The 14977-nt window shown below is 40.7% G+C and overlaps 1 protein-coding gene across 2 annotated transcripts in view; it reads right to left on the bottom strand.

The window, feature by feature from the left end:
• Positions 1 to 388: 388 nt before the first annotated feature.
• lamb2l (laminin, beta 2-like) overlaps positions 389 to 14977 on the bottom strand; it is a 31426-nt gene continuing 16837 nt past the window's right edge. For both annotated transcript variants that reach the window (XM_056732443.1, XM_056732442.1), the window contains exons 4-35: positions 14741 to 14876; positions 14195 to 14268; positions 13907 to 14095; positions 13750 to 13813; positions 12701 to 12903; positions 12479 to 12599; positions 12212 to 12400; positions 11906 to 12085; positions 11712 to 11824; positions 11016 to 11095; positions 10645 to 10801; positions 9581 to 9721; positions 9337 to 9498; positions 9128 to 9249; positions 7690 to 7810; positions 7297 to 7489; positions 7015 to 7158; positions 6551 to 6782; positions 6048 to 6211; positions 5502 to 5726; positions 5202 to 5416; positions 5018 to 5114; positions 4553 to 4925; positions 4285 to 4469; positions 3722 to 3969; positions 3329 to 3544; positions 3103 to 3247; positions 2781 to 2988; positions 2551 to 2692; positions 2185 to 2361; positions 1932 to 2088; positions 389 to 1518 (exon numbers count right to left, since the gene is read on the bottom strand). In XM_056732443.1, the coding sequence (XP_056588421.1) occupies positions 1382 to 1518; positions 1932 to 2088; positions 2185 to 2361; positions 2551 to 2692; positions 2781 to 2988; positions 3103 to 3247; positions 3329 to 3544; positions 3722 to 3969; positions 4285 to 4469; positions 4553 to 4925; positions 5018 to 5114; positions 5202 to 5416; positions 5502 to 5726; positions 6048 to 6211; positions 6551 to 6782; positions 7015 to 7158; positions 7297 to 7489; positions 7690 to 7810; positions 9128 to 9249; positions 9337 to 9498; positions 9581 to 9721; positions 10645 to 10801; positions 11016 to 11095; positions 11712 to 11824; positions 11906 to 12085; positions 12212 to 12400; positions 12479 to 12599; positions 12701 to 12903; positions 13750 to 13813; positions 13907 to 14095; positions 14195 to 14268; positions 14741 to 14876 (5310 nt within the window). In that variant the 3' untranslated portion in view covers positions 389 to 1381. The remainder of the gene's footprint in view (positions 1519 to 1931; positions 2089 to 2184; positions 2362 to 2550; positions 2693 to 2780; positions 2989 to 3102; positions 3248 to 3328; positions 3545 to 3721; positions 3970 to 4284; positions 4470 to 4552; positions 4926 to 5017; positions 5115 to 5201; positions 5417 to 5501; positions 5727 to 6047; positions 6212 to 6550; positions 6783 to 7014; positions 7159 to 7296; positions 7490 to 7689; positions 7811 to 9127; positions 9250 to 9336; positions 9499 to 9580; positions 9722 to 10644; positions 10802 to 11015; positions 11096 to 11711; positions 11825 to 11905; positions 12086 to 12211; positions 12401 to 12478; positions 12600 to 12700; positions 12904 to 13749; positions 13814 to 13906; positions 14096 to 14194; positions 14269 to 14740; positions 14877 to 14977) is intronic.

Below are 14977 nucleotides of genomic sequence, written 5' to 3'. Positions count from 1 at the left end.
TAGTAAAGGACTAGTCAGATCAGTCAAGAGAAATGTACTGTAAATAAAAAGCTGTAACACGTGATTCAACAAGTACAAATCTTCAGTCAAAACCACCGATGCAAACAGAGAGGATTACTGACCATGAATAAATGCATGACGGGAAGTTCAGGGAGGCACAGATGACATGGTGATCGGGCAAGAAGTTGAAGCTTCAGTAGGGAATATCGTAAAATGTCCTGACACTCCGGAATAAGGATTAAAATAGTAAACACTAGTTTCATTGTTGATATGTCCCAGTCTTTTATTAGAATCTGCATTATTTGACATTCTCTATCGCCCCCTACCTGTAGTATCGATTTACTACATACTACATGGTCTTGTAATAACTTAAACAACATCTTTTCGATTCCATATAATAGGTGTTTAATGCATCCATGTTTTCACTCAGTATAGATCAACATTATATGGGCATAGGCACAATGTGTAAACGTATGCATTTGTGCAATAGCTACTGTAGGTAAACACGACCTAGTGCTTCATTCCAAATTTGTCATCAATATGATATTTTTCATTACTTAATGCTGAAATGTTTTAGTCCTGAAAAGAAACATTTTGTCACTGGCAGTAAACAGATATTTCCACAAAACATGCAACGGTTTACCACAACTTCTTTTACATTTCTTAAAGAGTACATAACTTGAGATCATGAAAATTTCATCTCATGCAGTGTGTCATGTTGACGTGTTTGAAAGAAATGTGCCAATTCCAAGTTGTAAATCCGAAGGTGAATGAAAAAAAAACAAAGTTATTGGCTCGGAAAAAAGGGAGTCGACTCTGAATCACGCAAACGAGTCGTCCCTAGTCCGATTCGCGAACCGCCGCTGATTTATGTCACGATAGTCCCCGCCTTCTTTTGCTAGGACTGCCCGCGAAAACTTCACTCTTCTCCATCAAACAATGTAGCATTCGCGGGAGACCAATCACAGCAGACTAGACCATCTGACCAATCACATCAGACTAGCGGAAAGGAGGGGATTAGACAGACGAACCATTTGAGAGTCAGTCAAGAAGTAAGGTAAGAAAAATTACCTATTATTACGAAATAATAGTGTTTTTACACCTTCTCTGTACATTAGCTTGTTGTTGGACACTACATAAACCAAAGTAGGACCTTAAAACTCCCTAGTTTTGTACTCTTTAATAAAGTATACGTCATTTCAGATAACAATATGAACCCTACCCAATCAGCCCAATTACACAAACGGGTGTTTTATATTCAAGTTTGGAAATTCTAAATCCCTTCAGCAAGTCATTTTTAAACTTGACATTTTTGCAGGAGTCTTGTTACTTATTCTTGGTTGCCTATTTGTAAATTCAGATTTGCTGTAGTTCAGTATCTCTACTGACAGTTGTTGTAGCTCATGACTTTAATGCGGATAGATTCTCTGATTTCTGTAACATTTTTCTCCAGATCTGCCAGTTCGTCCTGTTGCTGCTGCATCCTCTGTTCATTCTTCTGTAACTTTCTCTCCAGTTCTTCAAAGAAAGAAAAAAATAAACGGATGAGAAAACAGCCAAGTACATAGGCACTTAAAAACTAACAAGTATGATCAGATATATTCGCAACACTTTGCAAGTTGAATGTAATAGTAAACAACAGCGCAAGTCAAGATGTTTCAATAATTTTTCTAATCCCTTTACAGCTATAAATCTTGATTCTGAGTCAAATATTTTTGTGTAATTGTTAATAAAGTGTATAACTGACTATTGTCACTATAGCAAACTACCTGTGTTTCATGGTGACACTGTGTCTGCACCGGACGCGACACCAAAAGCCCAACACCAAAAGCCCATTAAGAACAAGTTGTTGTAGTGGTGCTTCGCGCAGATTGCGTCCGGTGTAGACACGGTGTCACTTTCAGCAAGGTTTAATACAGTAGTGCACATACTTTTAAGGGTTTCCATGCCATTGGTGGCTTTCTTGAGTAGTTCCTCTGCATCTTTTTTCATGTCTGTGGCTTTCTGGCTAACATTTCCATCTGCTCCACCCATAGAGTCCATTTTCTTCTTTAGGTCATTATACAGATTCTCAGCATTGGTAAGTTCCTAAGAAACACAAATAAACATTTAAAGTTAATGACTAAGCAGCTATGTGAACAGAATTAGGTACAACTTGAGGTGGACACACACAAACACACGTACCTCTTGAAGTCCAGCTGCTTCTAGAGTAGCATTAACCGACTGTGCCTTAGCATCTTTTGCCATATCTCTGTTCTGCTCTGTTTTATTCTTCAATAACTCCACTGCACGGGATAAATCGGCCAATCGCATCGTAACATCCATCTGAGTGTTGTTGAGATGTAATAGTTTGTTGTCAACCTGTTTATGGGATTTTGTGGTAGAAAGTAAAAGATGAGATCCAGAATTTTAGAAACCACAAAAGTACATAATTTCATGGATTCCATCCTCAGTTTTTATTACTTTTGCATTTCATTATCCAAAGTGACATACAGTGTGCTTAAGGTATACATTTGATGGAAAAAAAATTTGATCACAGATTGTTTGTACCGTGGTTGTGATGTTCTGGGCAGTGTTCAGGTTCTCCAGCGCTCCGTTCATTTCATCCTCAGCTTTTTTTATGGCTGCCTGAGAGCTTTCAAGCGCCTCTTTAGTTATATTTATATTGTCACCCACTTTTTCTGCTCGGGCACTGTGCAAAAACACACACACACACAGAGTCATTGGCTGTATACAGATTTCTGTGAAAAGGAAACAACGTTTCTCTCTCTATGTCTTACCTGGCGTTTTGTGCTCTTTTAAGCAAATCGTTGACTTTGGCCAGGTGCTCTGAGGTTTGGTTGAACACGCCTTCAACGTTGGTGAGGTTGGCGATGTTGTCTTTGATCTGCTGGACTATGTTGATAACCACTGTCCTGTTGACTGGAAGGGTAATGGCCAAAACCTGCTGGGCCACCTTTTCTATGCTTTCTGGATCAGCACCTTCCTCTGAACATATCAATAGAAGTTTTTTATAATTAGCAAAAAAAATATCATTCTCACCAAATGTTTTCATTCGATGTATCCCACTATATTAAAACACAATGGCATAAAGAGTCTGACCCATCAAAAAGTCTCTGATCTTCTTAATGAATTCTTTCAGTTTCTTGTTGGAGTTCTCAAAGAGTTCCTTCTTGCTCTGAGCTTTATCAAGAGTGTTCTTTGCTTGCCTCTTCACGTTTTGGGTGAGTACAGTGACGTCTTGAAGCTAAGAGGAAGGTAGAGATTACTCACATTTATTTTTACAAACAAGAGCGCACTGTACAGGTTTACAAAAGCATAGTTTTACCTTTTTAAGCATTGTTTGTAATTCTTCACTAGCAGCTGTCAGGTTCGTCCGAACATCATCGGCGTGGCCCAGGGCCACCAATGATGCACCGACAGTGCCATTACATCCTCTTCCTCCGCACTTTAACGCACCTTCGTCGTCACGGCAACCAGCACCGCCACATGGACTACCTGGACAGCTGCTGTTTGCACTAGTCTTGGCGTGACCACCACAAACCTTAAAGAAAAGACAAACATCTCACATATGTTCTTGTTTTGTAGAAAACAAACACAAGTACTGTATGAACTAAATGTAATGTACATACAGTATACTGCACTCGTTGACAATTTTTTAAGATGTCTTTGCTATTTAAGCACATATTTAACTTTGCACATCATTTGACAAAGTGTCTACCTTGTTGCTTAGGCGCTTGACCTTTTGCTCCATCTCAAGAGCTTTTCTGTCCAGCTCAGATAGGGACTTATTTTTGGCAGCGAGTGTACGCAGAAAGCTTTCCTTGTTCTCTTTCAGCAGGTCTTCTGTACGATTGCGTGTGTCCTGAGACTGTTCTACTGGACTCTCAGGTCCATATACAGACGCATTACAACGGAGTTCTGAATTCAGTGAACTCTGGTAATACTTGCGTACGTTTTCAAATGTCTCTATAGAAGGAAATGACAAAAAACATCAACTTGATTTGAAAGTCAAAGAAACAGGAAGAATTCAAAGAAACAATAAAATATCAATATCAATACACCTCCATACTGTATGCTTTGTGTATTTGAACAATACGATTAAAATAGGTTTTTGCCGTTTTTTGAGTAACATCTAAGAATTAAGAGACTTAAAGTGATAGTTCACCCAAAAATGAAAATGATGTCATCACTCACTCTCTTGTCATTCTTTACCTGTAGGACTTTCTTTTATTTTAATATTTAATATTTAAAAGCATACAAATTCATATTTATCCGCTGTACCTTCCAACCCAGCTGTGAGGTAGTTCTCCAGTTGTTTGTGCATTTGTTGAAGTGTATTATTCAAGTCTTTCAATTCTCCCTCCAATGCTGTTAGATTACGTTTCAAAGCATTGTCCTGTTCTGCCGTCCCATTCAGCTCTCGAATCACACCCATCAAACGGCCATCGGTAAACGCTATCTCAGCTCTGAGGAGACGACCAGAAAGTTTAAATCTTCCTAAAGTGAAAGCGCCACATACTGACTTCCACCTCATTTGAATGACATTTACCTCAAGTCATCGATAGTTTGGCTGATTAAGTTAAAGGTTCCCTCTCTGTCTCCATCTCGTATCAGATCCTGCACCTGCTCCAGCTTCTTCTCCAAATCCCGAATGCGGGAGTCGCTGATGCCGGGCACCTCGCCCTTCTCCACAATCTTGGCTATAACATCCTTGATATGGGTGAGATCCCGCCGAAGCATGCACACGGCATCATCCCACAGGTGGAAGCAGGGGTGGCAGGGAACACAATTGGGGAAGGTTCCGGTAAAGCCACGGGCACACGTGTCACAGCTCCGTCCGGCAACTCCATCTTTACACTGACACGCTCCTGTTACGCGGTTGCACTGATCCATTTCTGAACCCAGCGGGTTGCAGTTACACTCTGAGGAAGACAAAGTAAAGTTAGGGCTTATAAACGGAAAGGAAGAAAGACAGAATTATAAGCAGAAAACACTGTGTGTGTGCAATACTCACCATCACATCGCACTCTGGGATCCCCCCAGTGGAACATCTCGCACTCATTGCACTGCGTCCCTCCAAAACCCGTCTGACATTGACACTGACCGCTGAACTATCAATATAAAGACGACAGGACAGTTATCAAATGCTAAATTCAGAGAGAAATCTCTGTCACATGAAATCACACATCATACTGTACCATGTTGCAGTGGGTGCTGAGGGCATTTGGAAGCAGGCATCCGCAGGGATCACAGCCGCCCTCTGAGCCGAAGTTCCAGTGGTTGGGGGCGCACTGGTCGCAGTTGTGGCCCATGATATTCGGTTTGCAGGGACACTGGCCAGAGCGACTATCACAGTGACACACTCCATCAGTGCAGTGTGCTTTTAAAGTGCCCGCGGTTACACAAGTGCAGCCTGCATGACAAGACGACAATTCAGAATTTTGGATAAATTGCTCGAAAGATTAGTTCATATAAAGCTGTAGAGTTACTGTACTCACGCCTGCAGTCCTGGGCAAGTGCATTTCCATAGTAACCGGTTTTACACTCAGAGCAGGTCTGGCCTCCTGTGTTATACAGACATTTGAGGCATTGGCCGGTGCGTGGATCACATGACTCAGGGTCCAGGGGATCAATATTCCCGCTGCACTGGCACCGACGGCACAACCCGCTGGGCTGCTCTGGGTTACCGTAGTAACCAGGGGCGCACTGATCACAGCGTGGACCTAAGAGAGGTCAAAGGTAATTCACCTACCTCATAAGAATGTTATAGTTACAGCGTAGTTAAAGGGATGATTCACCCAAAATGTATTTCATCATTCAGTTATCCTCATTTCTATCTTCTGCAGAACACAAAAGAAGAAATTTTGAATAGCGTTGGTAACCAAACAAGATTGGACCCCATTGACTTACATGGAGATTTCTCAAAATATCTTCTTTTGTGTTTGACAGGAAAAACAATTCAGGTGTTGAACCACATGAGGGTGAATAAATGATGACAGAATTTTTGTTCTTTTTAAATAATATAAATACGGGTACTAATTTACCTGCATATCCTTCGCTACACTGACAGAGAATCTGGTTGGAGGAATAATCTGCATGACACGATGCTCCATTTGAGTGTCCGCTGTCGGGAGGGCCTGGACATGGGCAGGGTCGACAGTGTTCGCCAGAACCCACTAATGGGTTTCCATAGAAACCATTCATACAACTATAGTTTGAAAGGAGAGGATAGTTAATATACCTTTGTAGGAGATCGTGTAGGAGATTCACGAACCCCTGGTGGTTCACAAGGGAATTGCAGGGGGTTTGGTGAGGTAAGCTGTATATTGTCTACCAGTACATACAAGTTGATGCCTTACTTTTAAAAAAAAGTATGGCCAAGAAATGTTTACAAATAAAACAGTTACAAAAAAACTCAATGCAGATAAAAAACACATGTTTTTGAAGTTAAACATGTAAATTGTCTATTAAATTATTGAAAAATTTGCTCTAGGTTTACGTCCAGATTTATTTATTTTATAATTTTTTTCCAGAGTCAGTCCCTCACCTGTCACACAGCTCCCCTGATGTGTTGTCTCTGCAGTCGTAGCATTCACCTGTTTCAAGATCACAGCTCTCTGCATGTCCATTACACTGACACGGCCTGCAGTTGGGGAATCCCCACTGACCCGGCTGGCACTCTGAACACTTACGCCCAACGGCTCCATGCTGACAAGGACACTGGCCCGACACCGGGTTACACTGCTGTCCAAGAGACCCTTGTGAGTGACAGTCACATACTGTTGAAGAAAGAGGAAAAAGCAGTAAAATGATGAGAATTTGCATTTAACTATAAAATGGAATCTATAGTTTAGCTAAATAAAATTATTTGACTTTGCACATTACTAATAACTATTTTAATGACATTACAAAGCAGTATAAGAATGTATGTATATACATTAAAAATCTTATAGTCTATGATTTTGAAATATCTATAAAATGCTTAGTTTCTGACAATAACATGTTTCTTACCAGTGCAGCCATTTGGCCCAAATGCAAATGATCCTGGTGCACATTGATCACATTTACGGCCAATAACGTTGGGTTTGCAGTGGCATTGACCTCCTACTTTTTTACATTCTGTACTCAGGGAACCCTGAGGGTCACACTCACATGCTGCAGAGACAGAGAAGTTTAAATTATGTTGACAACAATAAAGAACCTAGAATCTAAAAGCAGTATGAGATATTCATATTCATTAGAAGGATTTTGTTTTGGACAAGACACTGTGACTCTCTTCATTGTGTGACTTACCCACGGCACCATTGTGAATTATAGCTGAGATGCTGCAGATGAGATTTGTGCATGGCTCGGCCAGCACAGGCATTGGCACTGTCATGAAGGAATCCAGACACATGTATAGCTCCATCTCCGTACGCCGACGTTCGTCCGGGCTGTCGTTTCCGGTGAAACCTTGGAGCTCTTCATACTTGGGTACCAACACAAGCTGTGAAGATAGAGAGAGGAAGATGAAGCATTTGACGTCATTACAGAAGTGCTTACAATTTTACACATCATTGGATCACCCAAAAGTTAACGCCTCATAATAACTACACCAGAAGGGGGCAGTGTTTGTTTTTACAACAGATTTCTTTTCTTAACATTACAGAAAAGTGACTGATAATGGTAAAAGGAGAGAAACCTTACAGAATCTATGAGTATAAAGGCTGTGAGATGTCGGTGAGAGACACCATGACGCTGGAAACGGATGGACAGCACATAGCGGTTGTTAGGCTCAAAACAGAAAGGCCTCGGCATCTGAATATACCTGTCAAAAGTTATAAACGAGGATACATTAACAATTGTAATAGAATTCTTTCATTTTTCTTTTCAAATAGAAATCTTTCACAAACACATATTTATGATAATTTACGATTGAAAGTTACTGTTATTGAATGCAAAACATGGATCGTCACAAAATACACAAAGAATCTCAGACACAGAGATATGGTGTCACTTTGTTGGTCTTGTGGTACAGGTTGAGCTCTAGCTGGCAATCCACAGCAGAACATAAGCAGCAAAATCAGCCAATCAGATATGGAGCTGAACAAATCAAAGCTGGTCAGATCACCAGGGTTGCCAAATCCTCTGTTTTTCTAAGTTAAGATGATTTTTTGTGGAAAGAGACTTTGCTTATGATTACTACAATACAGTGATTTTCGAGAAGAAATTGTGTTGCATGGATAACAGTGACTGTAAATTGATGTATTTGAGGTATAGTAGTGGAATATTTTGGGTTTGGGCTGGGGGCCGTGCAGTGGGCTAGTTTTGATTGTTTTGCCATTGGGCTGGTGTTGGTGGAGATCTGGCAACCCACCACACAGCTATGGTGAATGGTTTTGAAGGAAAACTTTTCACAATGTATTTCTGCAACTACAACTACTGAGTTGCCACTTGAGGTGATTGTAACCAAGTGAAAGTAGCCCACCAGCGTATGCACACAATATTCTGTTTGGTGGTCAAACATGGGCTTTGGACTTTAAGGATCACACCCATCTTGATAATGTGACTATATTGTATCCTATCACAACATTCCAGAGTAATGGTGATGAAGTACAGTAGACACTGTTGCAACATTCACCTACTCTTGCCAGTGCCAAAAAAGCACCTTCTCCTTCCTGGTGTTTGTTAACAGGTTTTCTTATTCACCCAGGGTGAACTTACTGAACCCACCTGACTCTCTCTCTCTCTCTTCCTCTCATACACCTCTCTCACGTCCTCTATCAGTCTTGTAGTTTTTAATATACTCTGTGTTTGCACAAGAGGACATGTAGATTCTGACTAATTTATCTGAAACTAGTTTAGCCACCAGCCAGCTCCTGCATTCCCTGAGCTTTGGGAAGAGGCCAGAAATGAGATTAGAGTCCGATTACAATGGCACCTAAAAACTCTGCCATGCAGGAAAATGATCCAAACAACTACGGTTTCTCATGAAGGCAAGAGAAAAAACGGTGCACTCTTGCAAAAGTCTACACTTGTAAAAGTATGCATGATGTGAGCTGGCATCCAAAAACAAAGCATTCAGAGACGTATCAGATGAACACACAGGCAAGCACAGACACAAACAACACAAAAACAGAATTACCTCCTGTGATGGGGCAATGTGACCGTGTACAGCTGCTCTGTGGGCAGCATGTTTCCACAGCGGAGACTAGTGGGCAGATTCAGAGACGTGACGCTCACAATTGCTTCCCAGTCCTCTGTAGACTGTATATAAACACGTAGATCATTATGATTATTTAAGGGATAGTTCACCCAAAAATATATATTTTTTTATTTTGGGTGGGCACACACCTCTGGCTCGTATCGGATCATGATGTCATACTCCATGGCGTAAGGGATGTTACTGATGGTAAACTCAAGACCAGCGCCATCTTTAACCCGAGCGAAGCCCGGCCCTGTCCACGTGACCATTTGACCGGGCTGTCTCTCCCTGTGGACTGTGCTCACGCTGGGCTAAAAATCCACACAGATTGATATCAAACTAAGTACAGGTGTTTAGTTAAAGGCTAATGTGGTTATTTTTGTTAAACCTCACAGTTTGTTGCAGCTGTCGAATGCGTCTCAGTGCTGCCCTCTGTTGCTGAGTTGTGGCGATGCGCCGGTGGCGGCGATGTCTTCTGAGCTGATTATTCAGATGCTGAACGCAGTCGGTCTCAGCCTGAGGCCTCACCTTGCCCTAAACAACAAAGCACACGTTATATAAAAATGGCTAAATTCATTCTTAGGTTATTAATATTTTTTTGTATTAATTAGATGGCAACAATGTACTGTTGCATACTGTCACATGCAATTTAAAATAGCAAGCATTCCACAACATGTACTGGGCAGTTACAAGTATGCAGTAAGTAGTACTTCTAGTAATCCAAACATGTTATACTTAAGTACCCAGTGTGAATACAATTTTCATCCATTCTGAAACAAGTGGCACACAGACAGTGTGTTTGCTTAAGCTTCAGACTGTGTGAAGCAGACAATGCTAGTGTTTGTGTATGTATGTGAGGCAGGCATTAATAACACTGTCTGACATGTTGGCATCTCTGCTGCTCTCTGATCTCATTCTGGGTCACTTCAGCCATAGACTCAAGGCAGAATTCTGCATTTTTGTGTGTGCGCTACCAGGATTCTGTGCAACCATCATTGTGAAAGCCACCAATGTATCCTGAAAGTGTTCGAAACCCTCACACCCTTAACGTGACTAACAGAATGATAAACTCCAGAAATAAAGCACAGGGTTTGCCACAGTCAGCATTTAAAATTGTCCTGGTAAACCCTACAGTGTGGGGACTAAATGTCCCACAAAGAACCTTTATAGGAGGTTATGGGCCAAAAGAAGCAGCTCAACTTTATCATCATAGGGTTCACACTTCTATTCTCTAGAGCTGTGCCTGATTCTGTTCCACATGACCCATACCAGCATCACTTTAAACAGCAGATAAGCACTTCCTCACATAACAGAGGAAGATTCATGGCAGTGCCCTGATAATATAACATGACCCCTGAGAGTTTAGACTGCCAACAGTTAAAACAATAAACATTTGCCAGCATCAGTGTGTTAGTTAGTAGATTTCAGGAAGTGAGCTGTATTTGAGCTTTACGCACTGGAAGTGTGATGTCATCAGGGGCGCGTCCGATGGCTCCTTCTGCCTCATATTTATAATAATCCAAAGGGGCACAGAAATACCCAGGTTGCACTTCGGCACACTGTCGGCCAATCAAATGAGGCCGACAGTCACACTGACCGTTGTCCATCATGCATCTGAAAGTGCAAAACAAAAGCTTACATCAAGGAATCTTAAATCTTTTATTTTTATTAAAGTCTTGTGTTTTCAGTCCTGAATTACTTATGCACAAAACGTATTCATACCCCAGATCAATACAGGGCATATAAAAGTTACACCCAGATAACAGACACTTCCTTATTGCTAACCAGGCATTTCAACTCAGACACAACAAACACAAACTTGATTCACCTGTTGCTGGTTGCTCCACCAAAGTCACAGTCACAGGGTCTGCAACCCGTCAGATCATTACTCAGTCCCCAGAATTCAGGCTGTACACAAACACAAGCACATGAGCACCTGAGATGAGCAGACAATGATCCAAAACCATATGTCCACTAATATCCTTAATGTTTAAGAAATAATTCGAATTTTCTTTTACCTTTTTTCGTATTTTAATATTAGAAAAATGATGCATATTATTGCACAGATATATTGGACACGATTTTTTGGACATTTTATAAAATTTTGAACTTGGATGTAAACTTTATGTGAATGAGGGGTGTCACAATGAATCAGCATTGTCAATAACCGTGATATAAAAAAAACACAATTACAGATAACGTGTTAAATTTAAACACATATGATTGGTTACGAACCCTCTCTCTCCACCTCACAACATTCATATTTTGAGCATAATTCAATGTCAAAAAAAGAAAAGAGAAAAAACATAATAAACAGTGTTCATGATTATTTTGAATCATACAATTTTCTACTTAAAAAAAAAAAATTATAGTGTAGTGGAAATCTGACATTGTGACAACACTAGTGTAAATTTAGCATTTTCGATATTATAACTTACAAATTCAATGAGAACATATGAAACTCTTTTGGGATGTATCTAATTTTATGGGAGAGTACTGGTTTAAAGAGACAATGAACTATTACCAGACACTGATTGCAGTAGCGGCCAGTCACGTATCTCTTGCAGGAACAGTCCCCACTGATCTGATCACACGGGGCTCCCGTCATTGTGATACCCCGGGGGTCACAGTTACACTCTGCAAATGAGATAAGACAGTTTAAACGTCACCCATAAACAGTAGTAAATGCTCGCAAAGCGAACTAACACGCATACTTACGCTGACATCCCAGTGGGTCATCAATGCTGAGTCCATAGTGTCCCTCTTTACAGTAGTCACAACGCGGACCCCTGACATTCTGCTTGCAACGACACTGACCGCCAATCATCCCTAGATCCAGATCGGTGTGACTGTCACAAACTCCGCTCGCTAAAGAACCCACGGGGTCACAGTCACAGGCTGAGAACACAGAGGAAACACAACATGCAAGATTACAGCATGAGTGACAGGTGATAGAGTACTCTTTCATAAAATTAAAATCCGGATGTATTAGGATTTTTTAAAAGCAAAACATGAATAGCTTACGGATACATGCTGCCGGATCTCTGATATCTCTAGTCGGTTCCTGGTAGTAGAAAGGTTTACACGTCTCACAGTTGCGGCCCATGGTGTTGTGAAGACAGTTGTCACACACGCCTCCGCTGATGTTACCCGTAGCCAGATATACCGCCATGTCGAAGTGACACTTGTTGGAGTGACCGTTACAGTTGCATTCTGGGGAAAAAAATACATATTTTGGTTTAAATAATAGTTGATTAATTTGTTAAATATTTGTGTGTGTGTGTGTCTTACCCTTGCAGGTATGTGCATTATCAGTCTCTGCTGGTCTCCAAGGTGCATCATTGTAAAAATCTCGACAACGCTCACAGTTTAATCCCACTGTGTTATGCTTACACACGCAACGTCCGTGAATCTATTTATTAAGTGGAAACGATTCAATATTCTAGGACAAATTGATCAATGATAACACTGATACTAAATAGTTCGATTGTGTGTAAGTATGAGATCACCTACCATTCCGGCATCCCTGGTGGTGACCCCAGGTACAGGTGCACACTCTGATGCGTGACCGTAGCAGAAGCAGCTCCCCCGCACCACCAACTCATACAGCGCGTAGTAATATTTCTGCAGCACGTCAGGCCGTCTGTCCAGCAGGTTATCACCCAAAGTGTGCAGTTTAGTGAAGTTTATCCGAAGGTTAGTGATCCGCAACAAATCTGAGGAGTAGATTGTCAGTGGGCTTTTGTTTGAAAGCTGCTTGGTGCACAGGATAAAAAATGTTTTTTGACAGTAAACAAAACAACAGCTGCCTGGAAGGTTTTCATGGAACTCTGAGACTGGAAAATGCATCATCAGTGTTGGAACACATTTATGGATTATTTCACACATTAAGTAAATAAATTCAAAATATTAGGAACAAAATCACTGATGTGTATCACAGAGGTTCTCAAAGTGGGGTCCGCAGTCCATAGCTAGGGGGTCCGCTAAATAATTTAAACAAGCATACCATTTTTTTTACTCATTGTGACTCAATTTGCCTGGAGGGTCACATTTGCTATACATAACAATATGTTGCTGTTTTATTAGAACACTTAAGTCACCTAAAGAAACCTTTTTTAAATAAATAGTTTTGAAAGGATACGTGGTTTTCAAATAATTCAAAATGAAAATATGTTTTTATCACCATGAAATGTGTGAGTATGTGGTTTAAGAAACAATAAACATGCTTTAGTAAGAGTGAAAATTGTGTTAAACGTATGCTTAATAACTGTGATTATTTTGAGGGGGTCCTCTTGGAAAATTGTCTCCCCGCCCCGCCCCCCCCCCAAAAAAAATGTTAACCCCTGGGGTAGCAGTTCTGTCACTTTTTGGTTCACAGAAAGCGTTTCATTTGACATGCTATGATTCAGACAGTGACCTGTGCTGTTTGCTATACACACGACAAAAAGGAGCAAAAAGTAATAATGCAAAATCAAGTTTTATGGCCAGAAATATTTAATTGTGGACTCTGGTTATATATGTCTTTTATAAAATGCGTTGATAGGATGCAGTACCACACTAACCTTGAATCTCAAGACTGTATGGATCTTTGACATGGATTGCCGGATCAAGCACTTTGTAAATGACCTAAAACAAAAAATCTCCAGTATTAGTGTGACTACAAGTGAACACTGCATTCAAAAGTAACAACGAAAGCAGAAATGTGTGTATGCACATCACCTCTCCCTCAGTAGAAGGCTCGATGTCAGAATAACGCTCCTCACAGATGACTTCATCAATAAAGAGAAGGGAGTGTGCAGGGACTGTGGGGAAAGTCTTGGTGCAATTGTAGGCAAAGTAGCGATACGGCCTCCACGTGCGGCCAAAATCAGCAGAGCGTTCTATCAACATAGCAGCGGGCCTAAACGTCTGTGGAGATGTTAGAAGAAGACAAAGTTTGACAGAGTAATCTGGTTGACAGTGAGGAAGCTTCCTTTCTGTTATACAGACGTGCACTTTCATTTGTACCTTAAACTTCATGATGAGATGAGTAAAGTGGAACTCTGCCTCAAGATTCAGTCTGATACTGACTTTCTCCTCACCTGAACACAAATGAAGGAACATGCCATCACAAACGTTGTCACAATATACAAGTATACAGTCACCCCACAGACAACATTTAATTCTTACCTTCGTAGCCTGTTAACTGTCACCTGTTCCGTATACGGGACACCTAAGTTTGCGTCAATATTGTGCATGTAATTTCTAATCGAATCATGACAAACTATATATCATTGGAAAGGTCTAAGACTCAAGAATACAGATTTCTTTGGTGTTTTTTTAAATAATTTATGTAGGGAGAGTTATTGATTCTTTTTTATAAAGATTTTTTTGTTGCAATAATCAGCTACTTTTCTTTTTTCAAACGAGACCAACCGTTAGTCTGTATTCCAAAGAATTCATGAGTTACCATCATTTGAGTTCCAACATGCGTTTTCATGTGTAGGCTCAAAAAGGGCTCCGATGGAATCTGTAACTTTTGGTTAAAAATAATAAATAACATTCACAACACACCATTCACAGACTGCCACCAGGTGAAATCTCCTCTGCTGTCTCTCAGGTAGATGACGTTCTCCACCGGGTGGCTGTTTCTGCGATAATATGGGTTGTATGGCTCCATAGAGTCACATACAAAGCATTTATCTGACTCCTGCAAATAGAAAGAGAGAAGAAATATAATGCACGGTTTTGCCAAAAAGATAGAATGACTAACTCAGTTGGTGTCGGTGGCTCAGGTAACTGCCAAAAGAT

The sequence above is a fragment of the Triplophysa dalaica genome, chromosome 20 (assembly GCF_015846415.1).
Source record: "Triplophysa dalaica isolate WHDGS20190420 chromosome 20, ASM1584641v1, whole genome shotgun sequence".
Lineage (NCBI taxonomy): Eukaryota > Metazoa > Chordata > Actinopteri > Cypriniformes > Nemacheilidae > Triplophysa > Triplophysa dalaica.
Note: the sequence above shows the minus strand (reverse complement) of the source record. Positions and strands in the feature narration are given on the sequence as shown.